Genomic DNA, 19,670 nt, shown 5'->3' on the forward strand with positions numbered 1-19,670 from the left:
AGAACAGCTTGGCATCAGTAATTGTTCTTTTTGAAGTAGAAAGCATTTTTGAACTCTGAAATACAATGTTGCAAGTGGTGTTTGTTAAGACAAGTATCACTAGTACTATTGCTCATAACGATAGATGATAGATAGATAGATAGATAGATAGATAGATAGATAGATAGATAGATAGATAGATAGATAGATAGATAGATAGATAGATAGATAGATAGATAGATAGATAGATAGATAGATAGATAGATAGATAGATAGATAGATAGATAGAGCATTTAAACCCTGTGAAGAGGGAAGTGATGCGATCACTCGAACGAGAGGAAGAAAGAGAGAGGAGAAGATCCGTATCAGCAGCTGGAGTCATGCCCGTGTGTGTGTGTGTGTCTGGCAGCTCATCTGTGAGATGATGTATGGCAGTTATTCTGTAGCTCTGACTACTGTGTAAGCACTTTCAGCAGCCAACTGCAGGGAAACACACACACACACACACACACACACACACACACGGATGGGCACGAGAAGATGCACTGCGCTTCAACCCTCTTTCAAAAGCGCAGAAAGTAATAATAATACATTTGAAGTGTGTGTGTGTGTGTGTGTGTGTGTGTGTGTGTGTGTGTGTGTGTGTGTGTGTGTGTGTGTGTGTGTGTGTGTGTGTGTGTGTGTGTGTGTGTTTTTTGACTCCAACAGCATTAGATATCAAAACCCTTCCTGGTCTGAAGAGGAAAATAAAAGAGCTTTACAATTCAGTGAGAAGTGACATTACATGCACGCTGTCTTTTAGCAGTGCAACCAAGCGCAAATGCAACCAAGTCTTCTAAAGATCATCTCAGCAGGACGGATACACACAAACAAGACATTTGACCTTCATAAATAATGGGGAAAGACATAAGAATGAATTGAGTTTAAAGTCAACATGAAATCAGAATTGACCCCGTTTACATTTTTATCAAACATATCTGGTCTTGTTGTGCCTATTAGTGCATGGCATTATTTTAAAAAAGTCACAAAGAAAAATTAATTAGTATATAGTTAATTATATTATAATTATATTATTAATTTAAAAGATTAATAATATTTTAGTCAGGACCACTTTGAGAATGAAATCTATTGACAATGTTTGGCTCTAAGGTGCTCGAGCTGCCATACTAGACAGCTTGAGAAACATCCTTGAGACACACATCCCCCAAGCCTTTTAAAAACCAAATGTTTCTTAGCTTATGTGTACAGAAGGAGATACAATGATTACGTACATAGAGTTTCTTTACAGAATCCACTGCTCTATTATGAAGAAAACCACATATCAGGAGCCAACAAACTCCCTTTTTATTGATTTTAATGCTTTAAAGTTTAAAGAATTAGTAGAACTAAAAACACTACAAATCATGTATAAAGCAAAAAACCATCAATTGCCAGAAAGTATCCAAGGGTTGTTCACAGAAAGAGTATGCCAACATGACTTAAGGGGAACCTGTATTTTTAAAAAGAACCAAGTGAGGACCAATGCAAAACAACATTGTATTTCAGTTACAGGTGTAAATTTATGGAATAACTGTCATGAGGAACTAAAAAAATGTGGGACACTTAGTAAGTTAAAGAAACTATTTAAAAATAAAGCAATGAAATTATATGAAACAATTTAAAGAGTGATAAATGAATAAGCTGTTTTTGTTGTATTCTAGAGTGTGAAACTGAATTGCATAGGAAATACTTGGGTTTTGTATTCTCTTTAGATTTGTTTGTCAACATTATATTGATGTAAGACAATACTTATTTTTATTTATTTGTTTAAAATATGAGATGTTTTTCAAAAAGGGTAGGCATTATAAGCAAGAGCTTCAGCCTACACCTGTTTCAGACAGAAGTAAATATGCTGTAGTTTGTCAGCTGAGCTGTGTTTAAACTAAGTTGTCTGTCTGAAATAAACCAAATAAACCAAATGCTAGGAGGTGAAGGGGTGGAGGTGGGTGTGAAGACTGCGGAGCATCGGTTGAATGAGCTTAAAAACTCAGAGTAGGTGGAGTAACTAATCAGCTGATATTGTGTAGCGATCAGTGGTCCGCCTGAACTTGAATTAACCCTGAATTCCATTCGATCACTCACGCTCTATAAATAATATTAAAATGTAATTCATATTAAACCTATTACAACTGTCTAACATTTCACTATATACAATCAAATCCCAAATGCACATGCTATAATATTTCCCATAAAATATTCTGTTTCATGATTAACCCTCTGGGGTTGTTCGGCCCAAATGGACCCGAAGCATTTAAATAAAATTTTTTTTTTTAAATCATAGCTTTATCGGAATGGTCCAAAATTCTGTGACTTTGTTGGTACTTGGTATATGAACACCCAAAAAAATTGGGGACAGGATTTGAATAGTCTAAGTGGTTGTAAAAAAAATAGTCACACTCAGGACCTTCGGGTCCAAATGGACCCGCATAGGAAATGAATGGGAAATTGGCAAAAATGTGAAAATACAGAGTTTTTTTGTGCGCACAATCTACAAATCAGCCACGATCCAGAAAAAAAGCACACAACAGTGAAGGGGTGAATCTATAAAACATCAAGAGTGCAAAACAGACACATCCACACACACACACAAACACACTTGTATACACATACACACTAATAAATTCAGATTACATATGGGTTTTGAATTTTTAAAATGCTCAGTTTGTCCACCAGATGGCATCCATCTCATTTCAAAAATTGCTTTCATGAGGCCTAGGCTTGACTCTAAAATGAAATACAGCTTTAAAAAAAAAAAAAAAAAAATCAATCTATTATATTCAATGGGGAAAAAATGGGTCATAATTATTGCATTAATATTAATTATAAATCATTTTTATTTTTGAAATTATCTCAAAACACTAAAAAAGAAAAAAAAAATTTTTTTGATAAAAAACAAGTAAAAAAAAAATTATGATTTTTTTTTTTTTAAATATGAATCCTGTCCTTTGGGTCCATTTGGACCCGAACACCCCAAGTGAGACTGTTAAACGAACAACCCCAGAGGGTTAAGTCACATTTTGCAACCCTAACTAATGCAATGTTAATGTTGTTTTATAAAGTTTTCTTTAAAAAATACCTTTACAATAAGGTTAAAAGAATTAACATTAGCTAACAGTTAACAAATTAATCATTCTACAGCATTTAATAATCTTAGCTACAGTTCTTATACTAACATATTTTAACAATACAATTGTAAATTAACATAAGTGAACTAGCATAAAAAACAAAACAAATAATAGTACGAGTAAAAATTCATATTGTAAATATTTTTAGAATATATATTTTTATGTTTCAATATATTTTAAAATGTAAATAATTTATTTGATGCAATGCTGATTTTGCCAGATTTAGCTCACTTCTATGGACAATGTGGTACCCAAAGTATTGCTACATAGACACACACACACACACACACCATTGGAAAGCCTCCAGGTGCAGCGTGACTCATATCTGGAGTCTGTTGTGAAAATATCTCTTCATATCACTGATGTGTTTGGACTTTAGAGCTTTGAATTAAAAACACACACCGGCCTGAAGGAAATGTCGTAACTTGAAAGAAAGAAAGAAAGAAAGAAAGAAAGAAAGAAAGAAAGAAAGAAAGAAAGAAAGAAAGAAAGAAAGAAAGAAAGAAAGAAAGAAAGAAAGAAAGAAAGAAAGAAAGAAAGAAAGAAAGAAAGAAAGATTTTTGAATTAACACCACATTTGTACATAGAATCTGCATTCACCTTTAACAGCACCGCCATTATGGCCTGATTTCATTAGAAGTGATCAAATCAATGTACAGTCACAACAAAAGCAGATGCATTAGCAAGTTGAGTGTGTGTGAAGACGGATAGTCAGAGCAGCATGTCAGACTTCATAAATGACGTTTCTGCTCATCTTCAATAAAAAAAGCTCTGGATATCAGCCGCTGATGGGAAAAAGAGTGCTTTTCATTTCCTTTACATGCTCAAAACAAGTAAACAAACTAATCACGAGATTAATATTACAATATGCATGCGTGTGTGCGCTCGTACGGACAGACCGAAAACTCACAAACGCAGCGGAGCGTGTGGAAACAGCTTCATTTAAGTGTGTGTGCCCCGCAGGATCTGTCACGAGCACATCGTGCTGTAACGTACGCGTTCACACGCAGGAGCTGTCAGGGGTCACATGTGTGACGCTCCGTTTCCATACCGGCAGGAAAGCAGACATTAATCTACTGAACTGAACTCACATCAGCCTCAAAACAAAACTTTCCCTCCAGCGCCATGTGAGGAATTATTCAAATCCTTCTTCGGCGTCTGGTTGAAGAAACGTTGACGAAGCAGCTTGTGCCGTTTTCAACATCTCTAAACCAGAGGACAAAACACTGAGAGAACACAGGTGGAGGCAAATATCCTATAGAGGAAAAAAGAGACTTGTGAGAGGCGTGCATTCTTCACATCTCCTGCAATGCTTTGACAGCAGACAGATGCATTTGGCATTCTGTGCATGTTATGCTTTGATAGTAAAACTAAGGAGATACAAAAACATATAGAAAGTACACATGTGAATCAAACAACACTTTCCAACAAATGAAATGGCTGAGATGATCTGAATTTGGAGGCTGTAGTTTGGTATTTGTGCTGGACCAAGCCGAACCCAGATTTGGCACCTCTGTAATTGGATCCAACGGCTATTTAAGTGGATGCAACACCCCGTACGGCTTTAATATAAATTTATGATAGGATCTGTGATTTATGATAGGATCTGTGCAAGGGTGTTTCTTCACCCATGGGCACTTTTCACATTTTTAAAAAGGTACACTATGGAACTTTTGGCTCTCTAGCTGTAAGAAAAACCTGCGTGGATTTTGCAGAAGAACATTGTTTTGGTTGTGCTTCAGCTTTGCGTGACTGTGAATGAATATGGTTGGATGGATCCTGCTCATAAAACTTAAGAGATATAACTAGTTTAGAAGGAAAGGATCTCAAGCTGAAGACGTCACTGTAGCTTTACCCATTAATAGACACGGTACCTCCTTGAAAATACATTCCAGCACAGCGCTACAACAACCATAGTGAAGTGACCCTTCCCTGCCCGTCACTATACTGGGACCACAGGGTGAGTGAGTGCCCCCTTACTGGCCTCACTAAACCCGCATGCTGAGTAATAAAAACACCATCTCCACATCGCTTTTACAACACTTCAAATCCCTCAATTCTCACCATCTCCGAAAAGCCAAGCCGATGTTGATTCTTGTTTTATTACGAGCTCTGTCATGTTTGCTTTCTGCCAGCAGATTCTCAGAGGTTTGAGATTTAGCTGTTCCATGTCAACCTTTCCCGCTCGTTATGAAAACTAACCTCTGCCACTCCCACACCAGACACACGTCAAAGTAGCCGGAGCAACTTTTTTTGATTTACGGATATGACGAGACACGCACGGGCGAGTGACATATGTACGAAAGTTCCTGCAAAACCCATTCTGTCAGGTCTAAAAATATATACACTTATAATAGGCTTACCATGGTGAATCAGGGTAAGAAAAAAAACTAATTTTGGAAGAAGGATTGATGATGTATTGACTAAAAACTAAATAAAAAGTTGCATAGAGTATGTTTAATAATCTGGTTAACTCCTTTGTCTTGCTGAGGCTAATTTCATAGCATTTATGTATCCTAAATACACCCTATTTAAATATTACTTTTACACTTTTCAGAGACGCAAAAAAATATTCTGTTCACAAATTATATTTAACTTAATTTGCCTTTGTTTTCTTCACACATATACACAAGTATACTTACTATATAGAAAATGTCACGACGCTCGACCAATTATAATTTTTGGAAAATGTATATAAAAAATCTTAAATGGTTGATGATTGTTTAACTATTTGTTTAGATTATCAGTTTTAAATATAAAAAATGTATATTCTTATGACAGATTTCTAAAACTATCAAATCTATACATAAAAAAATATTTAAAAAGTAGCAAAAATAAATGATTGCAAAATTGTATGACCTTCATATAATAAAAAATAAAGCAAATTCTTCTATTTTTAATTTAAAGCTAGTTAAAGAAAAACCTACATATATTTCATAAAAAAGTAACAGTAATAATACCGTCAATTTCTCACAACATCAATGTAAAGTGATGCAGTTAAGAAAAGCTACTGTTCAAAGGTTTGGGGTCTGCCACTTTAAAAAAATAAAATAAATACACACTTTTATTCGGCAGGAATTCGTTAAATTGATAAAAAGGGACAGTAAAGAATTTATAATGTTACAAAATATTTCTATTTCAAATAAATGCAGTTCTTTTCGACTATTCATCATAGAATCCCCCCCCAAAAAAATTGTATCATGGTTTTCACAATAATATTGAAAAACACGTGTTTTCAACACTCATAATAATAAGAGATGTTTGCTTAGCAAAGTCTCTCTCTTCTCTAACACACACAAATACTCTCTCAGGTACCTAAACCTAATCTTCCCTCTCCAACAGCCTCAATCCGCTCTTAAATTGTGCTCGACCAGCCCGGCAGAGCGGACAGGATTCTCTTTTTCTCCTTTATCACCCCTCAGTCCCAGCCAGGACAATGAGACAGAAAGACTGCACTGGAAACAGCTGAGCTGGAGACTTCTCCTCTTCAGTGTTAAGCTGTTTGGAGATAGTGAGGGCCGGGACACCGTCTCCCTCTCTCTCTCTCTCAGTGGACAGTGCTGATAGGGTTATGAGAGGGGAAGTGAGTGAAGACACTTCCTGGTGTGAGTCGCAGTCGGATGCTGTCAGTCTGGCAGTAGAAGTGATTACCTTCAGCTCGTCCAGATTCAAACATTCAGAGCGTCTCAGGCTGGGATATATCCTGCAGCGTCGATGTGACCTGTCACTCATCACTTCCTCCTCTCATTACTTCTCTAGCTTCCCTGTTCATCTTGTTTCAATTCAGGATGCATCTGTATTCTCTCACCCAAGCATCCTCAAACTCTTTCTGTCTGTTGAAAATGGCACTGAATTATGCAGTGATGACAGGAGGGATGGAGGTAGATGGATTGTCAGTCTTATGCCCCGATCACAATGACAGTGATTTTTTCGCTGGAGGACAGTGGGTCGCTGTAATGACAGTTGCTATTGGGCCAACCTGAGGCTGGGTGTCCTGATGCTATTGGTGTGCTGCTTAACTGCAATTTTTTTTTTTTTTATCTGATCACAAATGAGGTGTTTTGCGGCTTGCGGCTAGTTTCCTTGCCTCTTCAAATTAGCATACTGGAGGGAAAATTACATGTTTAAAAATAAACATGTTTTCTTTGTTGTTAAGCATAAATCTAATTAACTAGGTAGATTTCTCCACACAAAAAACAAGACTTATTATCATATGACATGTTGTAAATGATCTTGTTTTAAGGATGTTTAGACAGTCAACAAAAATACAAAAAAATTGTTTTCGAGATGCACTCAAGTTGTCAAAAACTTTGAAAATGAATCACCTCCAGTCTTAGTGCAACTTATTGCAAATTATTGTCAATGTGAACAATCCTTCAGATGATGGTCCATTCCTCATTACCAATTAGATGAATTATATCCCCCCCCCCTCCTCCTCCTCAGATGCGAGGCTTGCCTCTGATGTACTGATAAATTAACACTGGACTAAATATCAAGCTGCTGAATAAAAAAAAAAAGAATGAAGCAACAGTGCAAATCTGACTTCTACTAAAACTTATGGACTCCAGCACCATGGACAGAGACACAGACACACAAACTTCAGCACCATGGACAGAGATGCACACACGCACGCACACAAACTTCAGCACCATGGACAGAGATGCACTCTCTTACTCACACACACACACACACACACACACACACACACACACACACACACACACACACACACACACACACACACACACACACACACACACACACACACACAAACTTCAGCACCATGGACAGAGATGCACTCACACACACGCAAACTTCAGCACCATGGACAGAGATACACACACACAAACTTCAGCACCATGGACAGAGATGTACACTCTCAAAGGGAGATGATCACAATGGCCTTTTGCAACTGCTATACAGAATAAAAAAATGTGATTCAACAAAAAAGCCAATCAGAACATAATTTGATATTTAGTGCACACTTATTCAGAGCAGAATTAGTATAAAACTTATTCACAATAGAGAGCAACAGTCTGGTTACGGAAGTAAAAACTCCATTCATTTGCTCCATTGGGAAATTGATTTTTTAACAATAACAAACATTTAAAGACCACCTTACTGTGAGCTACGAGGTTGTTAATCGATGGTATCTGCCTCATTTGAAGACGCCAGCCCACATTATTACAACTTAGTTTTAAAGTAATTGTTTAACAGCAGAATTTGAGGTGAAAACTACATTACCCAAGATGCTGTACAGAAAATCCCACCAATCAGAGTTGAAACAAGTAAATTGAGGCAAAAGATCCACCCACTCCCATGAAGCACAGCAAATGGCGTAATCCCTACCTACACTCTCAACATACTTTTAAATATTTGAATATGCATATTTTGCAATAAACTTAAAGTATATTGTTTTGTATATAATCAACATTTTTAAATGAATAGTTTTAATTTGTAGTAGAAGGAAATCCAAGGCACTCTTCTTAGGAATTAATAAAAAGCCTTTATTTGACTGGCTATTTCATAATAGAAAATTGAAAAGACATGGGGAAAAAAACAACCCACGCGTAGCGGCATAAAAATATAGTTTTAATTGTTCTTAATGTAATTATGCTACCCGCAGTGCTTCATGGGATTGTAGTTATTACTATTGTAGTTATTATAGAGCTTTTAGGTTCACAACCTTGTGCCTTTGTATTTTTGTCCGATTTCCAAATACTTTTTTGCTTTAAATCAAAGTGTGTAATGGTATGATCCACTTCGTAGCTGGTTGGCTTGGTTCATGGCTTAAAACGCTTTAAAGAAGTTTTTTTGAAATCCCTATAGGAGAAATGAACGGAAAACAAAAACAACTTCCGGAACCAACGGTGCTGGAAAAGTGGCCAGGCACTGATCCCTCTATAGACCTTATGTAGCCCCGCCCCTTTCCAGCGCTGAGCTCATTGTCTTTTGACTTCCGGTTTGTATTTTCACAGCGATCTTGCGTAGTTATGAATGAACGGCTCGTTAAAAAAATTCCCAAGGTCCATTTGTTCAGACATATGCTTTACAATGCTTATCATAAACATTACAATGCTCATGATAACTTTCGTTAACTCTACAATAAGTAAATCAACTTCACCGGCTAATTACCCCTGGACAGCGATGCCATAGAAATATACAGAGCGATCGCAAAAACAATATTCTTAAGATGGCGGCGCCCTCGTTTCTCTGGTGCATAAGGTCTATAAGACTTAAATGTGGGCGGAGCATTTCAGTGTGATGTCAGAATTAGAGCCAAAGTAACCATCAAAACAGCATCACACCCACTGTACCTAGTACACTAACATGTGGCCTAGAGTAATGAAGTGTAATATAGCTTTAGAGCAGAAAAATAAAGTGTGCATAGCTCGAGGACAGAATTCCTACCTTGACGTGATTGTATTCGTTCTTGCTGGCGTCAGTGCCGACTGGTTTATTTTCGGAGCGTGGCTTTAGGACCTGCCGTAGCGGGCTGGAGACGGGCAGACCTGTTACACTGATACCATCTGAAACCACACAACAATATCCATTAGACATACGGCGTACAGTACATGAACACAGCTGCCAGAGGCCTGAGAAACAGAGTGTGAGGAGGCAGAAGGGGAAGTGGAAAGAGAGATCACTATCTTCTATGACTTATGTGAAGAGAGGACGCTATTATACAGCCATAATTCCTCACATTCAGAAGATGTGAACATCGCTCAAACGCTTTCCTCTCCACCTCTCTCTCCATCCACCTCTCTATCTCTCAGCGCATCTGTTTGTCCGGTGTTTAGTGCTCGAAATAAAATTAAAATCCATAACGTGACAGTTTGAAATATGATGAGGTGGAAAAGCGTGGTAATAAATAAGGCGACGGAGTACGTGTGCCGCGGTAGATCTCTGGAACACACTCAGGTGGATAAATTTTATCTCTCCAGCACATACGGATAATGGCATAAACGTATAAACGCACACACAAATTCACTCAAGCAAGAAACGTCCTGGGTTATTTTTAGAAACGGGGCATAAATATGACGAATGATACTTTCATCAACACAGCCTTAAACAGTGCAGACTGCAGGAATGGTCTGCAAGCCTGAAAGAACATAAAAACACAAAGCTAAAGAACACACGTGTGACATCGGCTGCAGCAGGGATGGGTGATATTTGACATATTCATGATATATCTGCAATAATTGTTCTCCCTTTATACAATTAAGCAACTTTGTGATGATTTTACCATATTATCCGGACAACATGTTTCTTATAGATTGTGTCAGAATAGTTCTGTGAGTATTAATTTAAACACCAGTTGTGGTGTTGGGAAGTGCAATTTATTTCGGTGAATCAATTCAAACAGAAAAAAAGCTCAAAATATTTATTAAAATATTTGCAACACTCAAAAATCCCCACATGCTTGTTATAAAATCAACTTTTAAACCCAATTTTTACAGGAAAAAGTGCCTAAATCTTATTAATTACTCTGTATCACTTAGTGATTACATTACTGTCAAGAAACTAATAAATAAATAAATAAAAAAGCTATGCTGAAACATGGATGTTGCATTGCTCTAATTGAAGGTCTTTCTGTAGCGGTGACATTTCTGGATTTGACCTGCTTTGGCTCTGTCTAAGGGAGAATAATGAGGGTAAATCGCAGCGTTTGTCGTGCACAGATTGCTCTCCGTATCTCACGCAGATGTTTCTATACACTCGGATGGATTCTGACATTCAACAGAAGAAGAGCAGCTGAAGAGATGCCAGGTGAAAAATAGACGTATGAAAACGAGGCTGATCACTATTCTAATGGAAAGCACGTCTGCAGAGCATGTCTTCTGTGATTCACACCTAAGCCACAGTCATCTTTCAAATGCTGTCCCTCTGCTGCGTAGTAAAAGAGAAGTGTACACAGAAGCACACATCCGGACAGATCTAGTCAGTGTGTGTGTTTTACCACCCGAAAGGCAAGACGACACAGAGAGAACTTATGGTCCTCATTACGAGTCCCACGGCCTCTGAAATGACATCACTTCCCCTCAAGAGTGTCTGGCACGATATGTCGTAATGTCTCCTGGTAACTTTACAAGTCTCAGATGCCCAGACACCAGGTCAAAGCTAACAGAGTGACATGAGGTAAAAGAAGGGCAGAGCTGAGATATACTGTATATCTAGTTGAGTCATGAAACTCTAGAGGGCACAGACTTATAGGTCATTTACATGCAATCTGCAAGGAATCAGATCATTACTGCATGACACAAGCTGATTGGCTTCTGCTGATCCTGCAACCAATGAGATTGCTTGATCAACATTTAAAATAATCTGGTCCAGTGTCCATCTGCTACGGGATTTATGTATGTCTATTTATGCAGCAGTGGCATGTCTCACAAGCTCACAGCAGCGTGTCTGTGTATCTATTGGCAGTAGCAAGTCCATGCTTAAGAGTTGTCATTATTGTAATATTATATATATATATATATATATACATAAAATACAAAATAATTATCTTTTTAAATAAAGCGCAAAATAACTTTCTCAAAATAAATGAATAATCTTTTTATATGAAGCGCATATATAATTATATTATATTATTTATATTTAAATATATTTTCAATAATAATAATAATAATAGTTATTTATTTGTATCATCTATAATTTACTATTATTCAAATAAATTATTTTATACAGCACCTTTAAAGGTTGAATAATTATACAAAATAATAATACAGTTCTTAAAGGTTAATACTAATAATAATTATAATTTAATGTAGCATATCTTTGTCATAAAAACTGGAGAAAAAAAATAATATATAAATACAAATAAAAAAAAGATTAATTCATAAATAAAATAAAATAAGTTAACAGATAAGTTAAAAGTTAACAGACTAACATTTTAGTTTCCATGTGACACCATGCTGACATATTCCAAAAATACTGCCACACGACTAACATTTCCAGAGCTAATCGCCCGGCAGGGCAATAGTGTTTTTTTGGCATATGCCCGCATGATGTCACATCAAGTTAGACAGCATTCTTAAATCACCAGTAATCAGTTCTGCACAGAACTTGCTATACAAATCTCAAATGAGCTTAAGAGCAGATGACGGCGAGGCTAGGGGAATGACGAGACTGAGAAGGGCTGTCACTCTGTAAGGGCGAGGCCAAGAGAGAGAGTGAAATGGGAGTGTTATGATAGACAGACAGCATCAAAAATATAATCAACACCTACTAGCATTGCAGTCTTGATCCTTTTTCTGTCATATTTTAATTTGACCCTTTTAAAGTATATAAGTGAAATAAATAAAGGAGAGGGGGGGGGGGCTAATGTAGTAAAGGAGCTCAATATCAACTCAAACGATCCACCTAATGAACGTCCTGAGCAGTACATGTTTAACAGACGTCATTTATTTCCTTGCTTAAGTAAAACGCAGCGGGCCGCATCGCATTGAACCCTGAAAACGCGGTGCTCGGTGATAGCCAGGCGTTACCCAATGAGGCTAGTGAGTTCATCCCCATGATGGCGTGACATCATCCGCACCGGGGCTCAGCGGTCGGCTGGCGTCCTGCATGAAGGGTAAACGTTTACCTCCAGCGAGCTCTCAGCGGGGGGAGTTGTCTCCTTTAATGGAGCCGCTCTCCTCTCTCATTATGTTGTTCTTGCGCTGACATTTTAACATTCAGGGACTAATGTGTTTAGTCTGAATGTCTGGCCCTCGCGCTCTGCCTCACTCTGATGGGGAGACGATTTATAGAGGACGGATGAACGAACGAACGAATGGAGCAGCGTGTTAAAGAAACTCTCGTACGGACTGAACCCAACGGCCTCCAGAGACACAGACAGAGCATTGCATCACAGCGATGACATCACCACCATCACAGCCTGAGTTATGCTGACAGGAGAGATGGAGACAGACACTGAGAAAGAGACGGAGACATAAAAGGGGCAAAGAAAAAGAGCTGGAAGAAATAGTGAAAGGAACAGAAAGAAAACGTATGGTGTGTTTAACTTTAACAAATTCTTAATTTAACTCACTCTGCCTATCTGAATCAGTCTAACAATTCATTCACTTTTTAATTGGTTGTTATTGGCTAGTTATGGAGTAAACAACAAATATATTCATTTAACTTCTAAAAATCCCCCCAAAAAATCTAAAAATCCCACATTCAATGAGGCTATTAATTATTATTATTATTAAAGGATGACTATACAATAATAATTATTATTATTTCAAAATATTTGTACTATTTAAATGTATTATATTTATAAATGTATATTATATTATGTATGTAAAGATGCCACATGTTGCATTTTTAAATGTATGCTAGAAATGCAGAATGATCACCATTTTTCCCTCAGATTTACGATATTCCCGTGGTTCAAATATGGAAAAATCACATCCCTGATGTTGACTTTAAAACCGTCCGGAAGCCACATTTTGGATGTCTCGAATTCATTTATGACATCACAATGGAGAGAATGATGAGGAGCCAATCAGAGATTAGGATTTGCCACATCAAACACTTAAAATTTGAATGACTTACTTTGATCTTTCTTTAATTATTTCTACACTTACAAACCACCATGATGAGAAAACAAATGTCAAAATATTACCGCTAAATAACAGCAATAATGTATTAGCACCTGCGATAACATCAGCAATGTTTACAATTCACTGCCCTCCACATGCTGCGCTAATAGGACGGGATTTAAGCTGTCTTATCAGCCTAATTCAGAGAAATTATTATTTCAACAATAATTAAAACATTTGAGCGGCCCTGGAGAGGAGAGAGAGGAAGGAGGCTGTTCATCTTGCACCTGCACAGCACCACTCGTCTGCTACAGTCTGCTCTCCTCATGTCTCATTCATATTAACATGTGCGTACAATGAGACAAAGACGACCTAGAGGTTTTCACAATTCTCAGAGCTTGATCTTAAGGAGCTCACAAGAGGTTGCAAATGCGTTGGCATATACACTTTATCACAAATGTTTAATCTAAAAATCCTAAAAAAAATCCTGTTGACATGCAGTAAGAATAAAAAGCTATAAAATAACGGTTTTCTTTTTGAATATGTTTTAAAATGTCATTTATTCCAGTGATCAAAGCTGAATTTTCCAGTCTTCAGTGTCACATGATCCTTCAGAAATCACTCTAATATGATGATTTGATGCTCAAGAAACATTTATTATTATTATCAATGTTGAAAACAGTTTGTGGAAACTGATACACATTTTCAGGGTTATTTAATGAATAGAAAGTTCAAAAGAACAGCATATATATTTGAAACAGAAATCTTTTTGCAACATTTTAAATGTTTTTACTGTCACTTTTGATCAATTTAACGTTGTTAACCATGTTGAATAAAAGTATTAATTTCGCTCAACAAAAAAAAAATTCGTAATCACCAAAAACTTTTTAAACGATGACTGGTCCACTGAAGAAAATTAAAGTCTGATACGACATTAAGGAAATTTGCTCTCCATTTCATCTCACTGCTGTCAAGGAGAAACAACTCAGAAAATTGTGCTTTTTCCTTCCTCTCCTTCAACGAGCATGAGAGGTGTATTAAACTGAGAGGTGATACAGAAAAGACAGAAGGTATAAGTGTAATATAGCCAGGAAACAGCCAAAAGGAACAAGATGTGAAGAGGAAATGGATATGAATCTAGAGAGGAACTAGAGAGGGCAGAGGGGACGGAGAGAGTAATACAGAAGAGAGACGGCAGCTCAAGCGATGTCTCTGTTGAATGTGAAATGAGGTGGTACAGACACCATTTCAAATCACATCCCTGGGATCTGATCTGCCATAACAGGGCAAAGTGAATACTGCCTTTCTTCTATCAGAGAGCAATCAGGCCCATCTCGATTATAGCGTGATGGCTCTGGTGATGCACTCGCAGAAATTGAGCGCAAATTGGACGGGACAAACCAGAACGGACCCAAATGATGTTGTTTTTGCGCGTGTTCGTGTGGATGTTTACCGTCGTTCAGGTCGTGTAACAGGTTCTCCTGACCAGAAAAGTCCAGTTTGGTGGATATGTTGACAGGGATGGAGACAGACTGACCGGATTTCAGAGGCAGGTGGGACAGGGCGTCCTGCAGGTCCCAGCTCACAAACTCACCAAACAGCTTCTCTGTAATACAGAACAAAGGGACATATTTGTTTACAGCACTTTGGTCAGGAACAAACATGAATTCTTTTAAATAATGAAAGAAAAAAAAGAAAAGAAAATAAGAACTCAGTTAATAGAAAAAGAAATAAGAAATAAGTTTAAGAAATAAGAAATAAACAAGTACTAAAATGGATATTTTTATTTGATATTTATATATTTCAAGTTATTTATCCTCCAGCTCTTCAGGGGGGACACCGAGGCGTTCCCAGGCCAGCTGGGAGACATAGTCCCTCCAGCGTGTCCTAGGTCTTCCCCAGGGTCTCCTCCCGATGGGATGCGCCCGGAACAGATGCCCGAGCCACCTCAGCTGACCCCTCTGGATGTGGAGGAGCAGCGGCTCTACTCTGAGCTCCTCCCGAGTGACCGAGCTCCTCACCCTATCTCTAAGGGATCGCCCCGCCACCCCGCGGAGAAAGCTCATTTCGGCCGCCTGTATCCGGGATCTTGTCCTTTCGGCCATGACCCACAGCTCATGACCATAGGTGAGAGCAGGAACGTAGATTGACCGGTAAATCGAGAGCTGAGCCGCGACAGACCGGTACATCGACCGCATCTGTCCGATTTTCTTCTGTTGCAAGACTTAAACATTGGTTTTAATTTAATAAAAAATGATAAAACATGATTATTATATAAGTGGTGTATTTGAAACAGCAAAAATAAATCTTTGTTTTTAATGTTCTTTAAATGATGTTTAAATACAAAAAGGGTTTTAAATTAATTATGTCACGTATAATATATTTTCATAGATAGATTCTGACAATAAAACATGATTCACATTACTTATTCTTCATTTGTTGCATATCCATTTATCTACAGCTGCACAAAGAGAGTAAACCAGTAAAAGTGTCATCCAAGCTCTACAAAAGTAGCATGTAACCACAACATCTACAAAGGCATAGCATGTCCTTGAAAAAAAATATTTTAGTTTAAGCCTATTCTTATTTTTCACACAAATTGTAGATGAATTAATGAATGAAGGCCCTGTAGCACAGCCACAGACTGTGCTGTGAAGACCCCTGCTGTATGAGAATCTATTCAATTCATCTCTAAAATTCTCTATTATGTTAGTCAAGATTTAAAAAAAAAAATTTACTGACACCCTGGGAAACTACATATTTATAAACTGTTGGTGATGCAAGCTTTGGAGGAGAAATCCATTACAAAATATCTCTGAAAAATACTTGAAATAACATTAAGAAAATCAAGATATGTTTTGATTAACACCGAACATCTGGAGTGAGAGAAACTTCTCATACTCTGCACCCGGCGAATAGTTTCTTATGTTATGCCTTACAATACATCAAGTGTCTAATGTACAGTAGTATCAACTCCAAACTCTCACTATTAATCCAAATGCTGACCATTTAAACAAATAAATTAATTATTTAAATAAACAATTAATATAAAAATATATTAAATAAATAATATTAAAACTAAACTATTAAATAAATAAAAAATCCAAAACTAAACTTAAATATTTTTTTTTAATCAAACTAAAAAAAAAACGATATTAAAAAAACGATATTAAAACAAAACTAAAACGGTGAAATAAATAATATAAAAACCAAACAAACATTAAAAACTATGTTTAAATTAAATTAAATAAATGAATAAATAAACCAAAAAAACAAACCAAAAAAACATTAAGGCACCAAAGATTGCAGATGAGGTGAGAAAGAGTGAATAAATCCCCTGCAGGCATTGGGATGAGTCAGCAAAGGCAAACCAACCTGGAAATGCAAAAAAAAACCTACTCTCATGTTTTCTACACTGTACAGTGGAGTACCATGGTATTCACTAAAGAACAGTGTCAATAACAATACATGACTGTATTAATCATTCAATACCCGTACTGCCACTGTACTATGATGTTCAGGTTCTGTTTACTTGTTTACAATGTTTCACCTGAGGAGAAGCACAATCGAGAGTTTGATCCTGGTGCGTAACAAGAATCTTACAGACTCGCTCTCTCTGTTCTTCTCGTCGTCTCCCGGTGTGTGTGTGTGAAGACACACGAAGCGCCTGTTCAAAGCTTTATTCAGATGCTAAGAGCTCCCAAACCTCACTGTGGATGAATAAAAGACAGAGGCCAAATAACGAGGTCAAATTACTGCAGCACATCACGTCTGCGAGCGTTTAAATGAGGCGTCTGCCCTACAGACACATGATCCTTGTGAATCAGAACTTTGATTTTCATTTCCACATCAAAGACCCAAAAACGCATGAATTAGAGGCTACATTACAATGGCGGTCATCGGAGATTCAACGGGAAAACACTTCAGAATCAACGCACTGACTCTTATATTAACACCTGCCACCTGTTCGTCTGGGGCCCGATGAAGCGTTCGACCAGGTCAGCGTGAACGCTAACAAACCAGATGTGTTTTAGCATAAACAGACTTAAAGTTACACTCTAGTGTCTGAGCAGTGGAAGAACTGATCCATAATGACTCCAACCTCAGGTCTACAAAACACAAAGCCTCGATTCTAGTCTACTGACGCTTGACTTTCAATATGACACGGCCAAGAACCGCCCATTTAGGAGGAGATTGTGTGATTGACATGCAAACCAACCAACCACAGCTTATCTTACATATCTCTGAAAACATATAGAATATAAAGGCGAGTAAAATTTACATTTTAACATTCCACCTGCAGTCCAACATGACCGGTATGAGCTTCTATTTAAATATTAGCTGCATATTTGAATTCATTTTTTTTTTGTTAAACGCCTTATTTCTATCCATTATAGAATGCATCAGGTTAAAGATGCGACAGTTAGCATAGTCCATTTATACCAGATTGAAAGCTGTTGGTCAATGAGATTACAATAAAAAGATATACATTTAGCAGTGATCATGGCACAATTCATGCTAAAGCAAAGGGTGCAAATAAAATAATTACTAAGGTATATACACTACCGTTCAAAAGTTTAAGGTCAGTACGATTTTGTTTTAATCAATACTTTTATTCAGCAATGATGCATTAAATTGATCAAAAGTGACAGTAAAGACATTTATAATTTTACAAAAAAATTCTATTTCAAATAAATGCTGTGCTTTTGAACTTTCTATTCATCAGAGAATTTTTGAACAAAATGTATCGCCACAAAAATATGAACTGTTTCAATATTGATAATTTTTCTTACTGTTTACGTTTAAATAGTGTTTTCAATGTTTCTTGAGCAGCAAATCATCATATTAGAATGATTTCTGAAGGATCATGTGACACTGAAGACTGGAGTAATGATGCTGAAAATTCAGCTTTGATCACAGGAATAAATTACATTTTAAAATATATCAAAATAGAAAATGGTTATTTTAAATTGCAATATTATTTCACAATATCACTGTTTTTACTGATTAATTGAATGCAGCCTTGGTGAGCAGAAGAGACTTCTTTTAAAACCATTGAAAAATCTTACCATCTCTAAACTTGACCGGTAGTGTATGCGTACATTTAAAGACATTCAACCATTTACACTGAACTTTTCTTCACTGCTTTGTCTGTTAAAAATGGCCCAAAAACACTAATTATGGTAACAGTTACACTGACAAGTACACAAATATGAAACTGGACTGAACTCATGTTGCTATATCAACAGTTTCAGCATTTTAATTCTCAGAGTCTGCTCTTCCTCTAGCGGTTCTCTATTCCAGCTGTCTCTCGAGAGCCATGATCCTCTCCTCAGAACAACACGGATGGAAATAAACAACCCAGACAGATGTTAAACCCTGTTCCACAACAACGCGCTCCGGGGCCTGTGAGGCGTCATCCTGCAGGGCTTCTTCCTGGCAGCGGTCCTGGACGGATCAGGACAGCAGACTACCTCATCCCGAACCACACGGCTGCCAACGCTACAATCTGTTTCTGGGAGCCTGGGGGATCTCAAACTCAAAAGTCTCCGCAAAAGGCAAAATGCACAATTAGCATGCGGCTAATGAGGATACAGAACCTGTTGAACTAAGTTAAGAACACAAAAATGAGGCATGACATTTTTTTTCCAGTGCTTTTATCTAGATTTCATTTCCCAAATTAAATTGGATTTCCCAAATATATTAGCATATAAACAGCGATTTCATAGAGTTTCGGGATTCTGCTGACAGGCCGCTTGTGGATCATCTGAAGCATATTGCGCATAATAACAGAGCTTTCCAAAAGCATAATCTCAGATTGGCTAGCTTTACATGATTTGCGGGAATCTTTTTTAACCATTTATTATGTTTATCTCCCAATTTCTGTGAGTCACCGAACAGGAAAAAACAGTCACGCTTACTTCATGTTCCCAAGCTGCCAAGAGGAGAGCTTCCAAGGCATGGAATCTTGAAAGATATTCAAAGGTTGAGACTT

At 37.2% G+C, this 19,670-nt stretch overlaps 1 protein-coding gene across 2 annotated transcripts in view; it reads right to left on the bottom strand.

The window, feature by feature from the left end:
* trappc9 (trafficking protein particle complex subunit 9) overlaps positions 1-19,670 on the bottom strand; it is a 224,905-nt gene that overhangs the window by 109,727 nt on the left and 95,508 nt on the right. For both annotated transcript variants that reach the window (XM_056242579.1, XM_056242578.1), the window contains 2 exons: positions 15,129-15,281; positions 9,555-9,673 (listed from right to left, as the gene is read on the bottom strand). In XM_056242579.1, coding sequence (XP_056098554.1) covers positions 9,555-9,673; positions 15,129-15,281 — 272 coding nt within the window. The remainder of the gene's footprint in view (positions 1-9,554; positions 9,674-15,128; positions 15,282-19,670) is intronic.

The sequence above is a fragment of the Rhinichthys klamathensis genome, unplaced genomic scaffold (genome assembly GCF_029890125.1).
Source record: "Rhinichthys klamathensis goyatoka isolate OS25496 unplaced genomic scaffold, OSU_Roscu_1.1 h1tg000731l_1, whole genome shotgun sequence".
Lineage (NCBI taxonomy): Eukaryota > Metazoa > Chordata > Actinopteri > Cypriniformes > Leuciscidae > Rhinichthys > Rhinichthys klamathensis.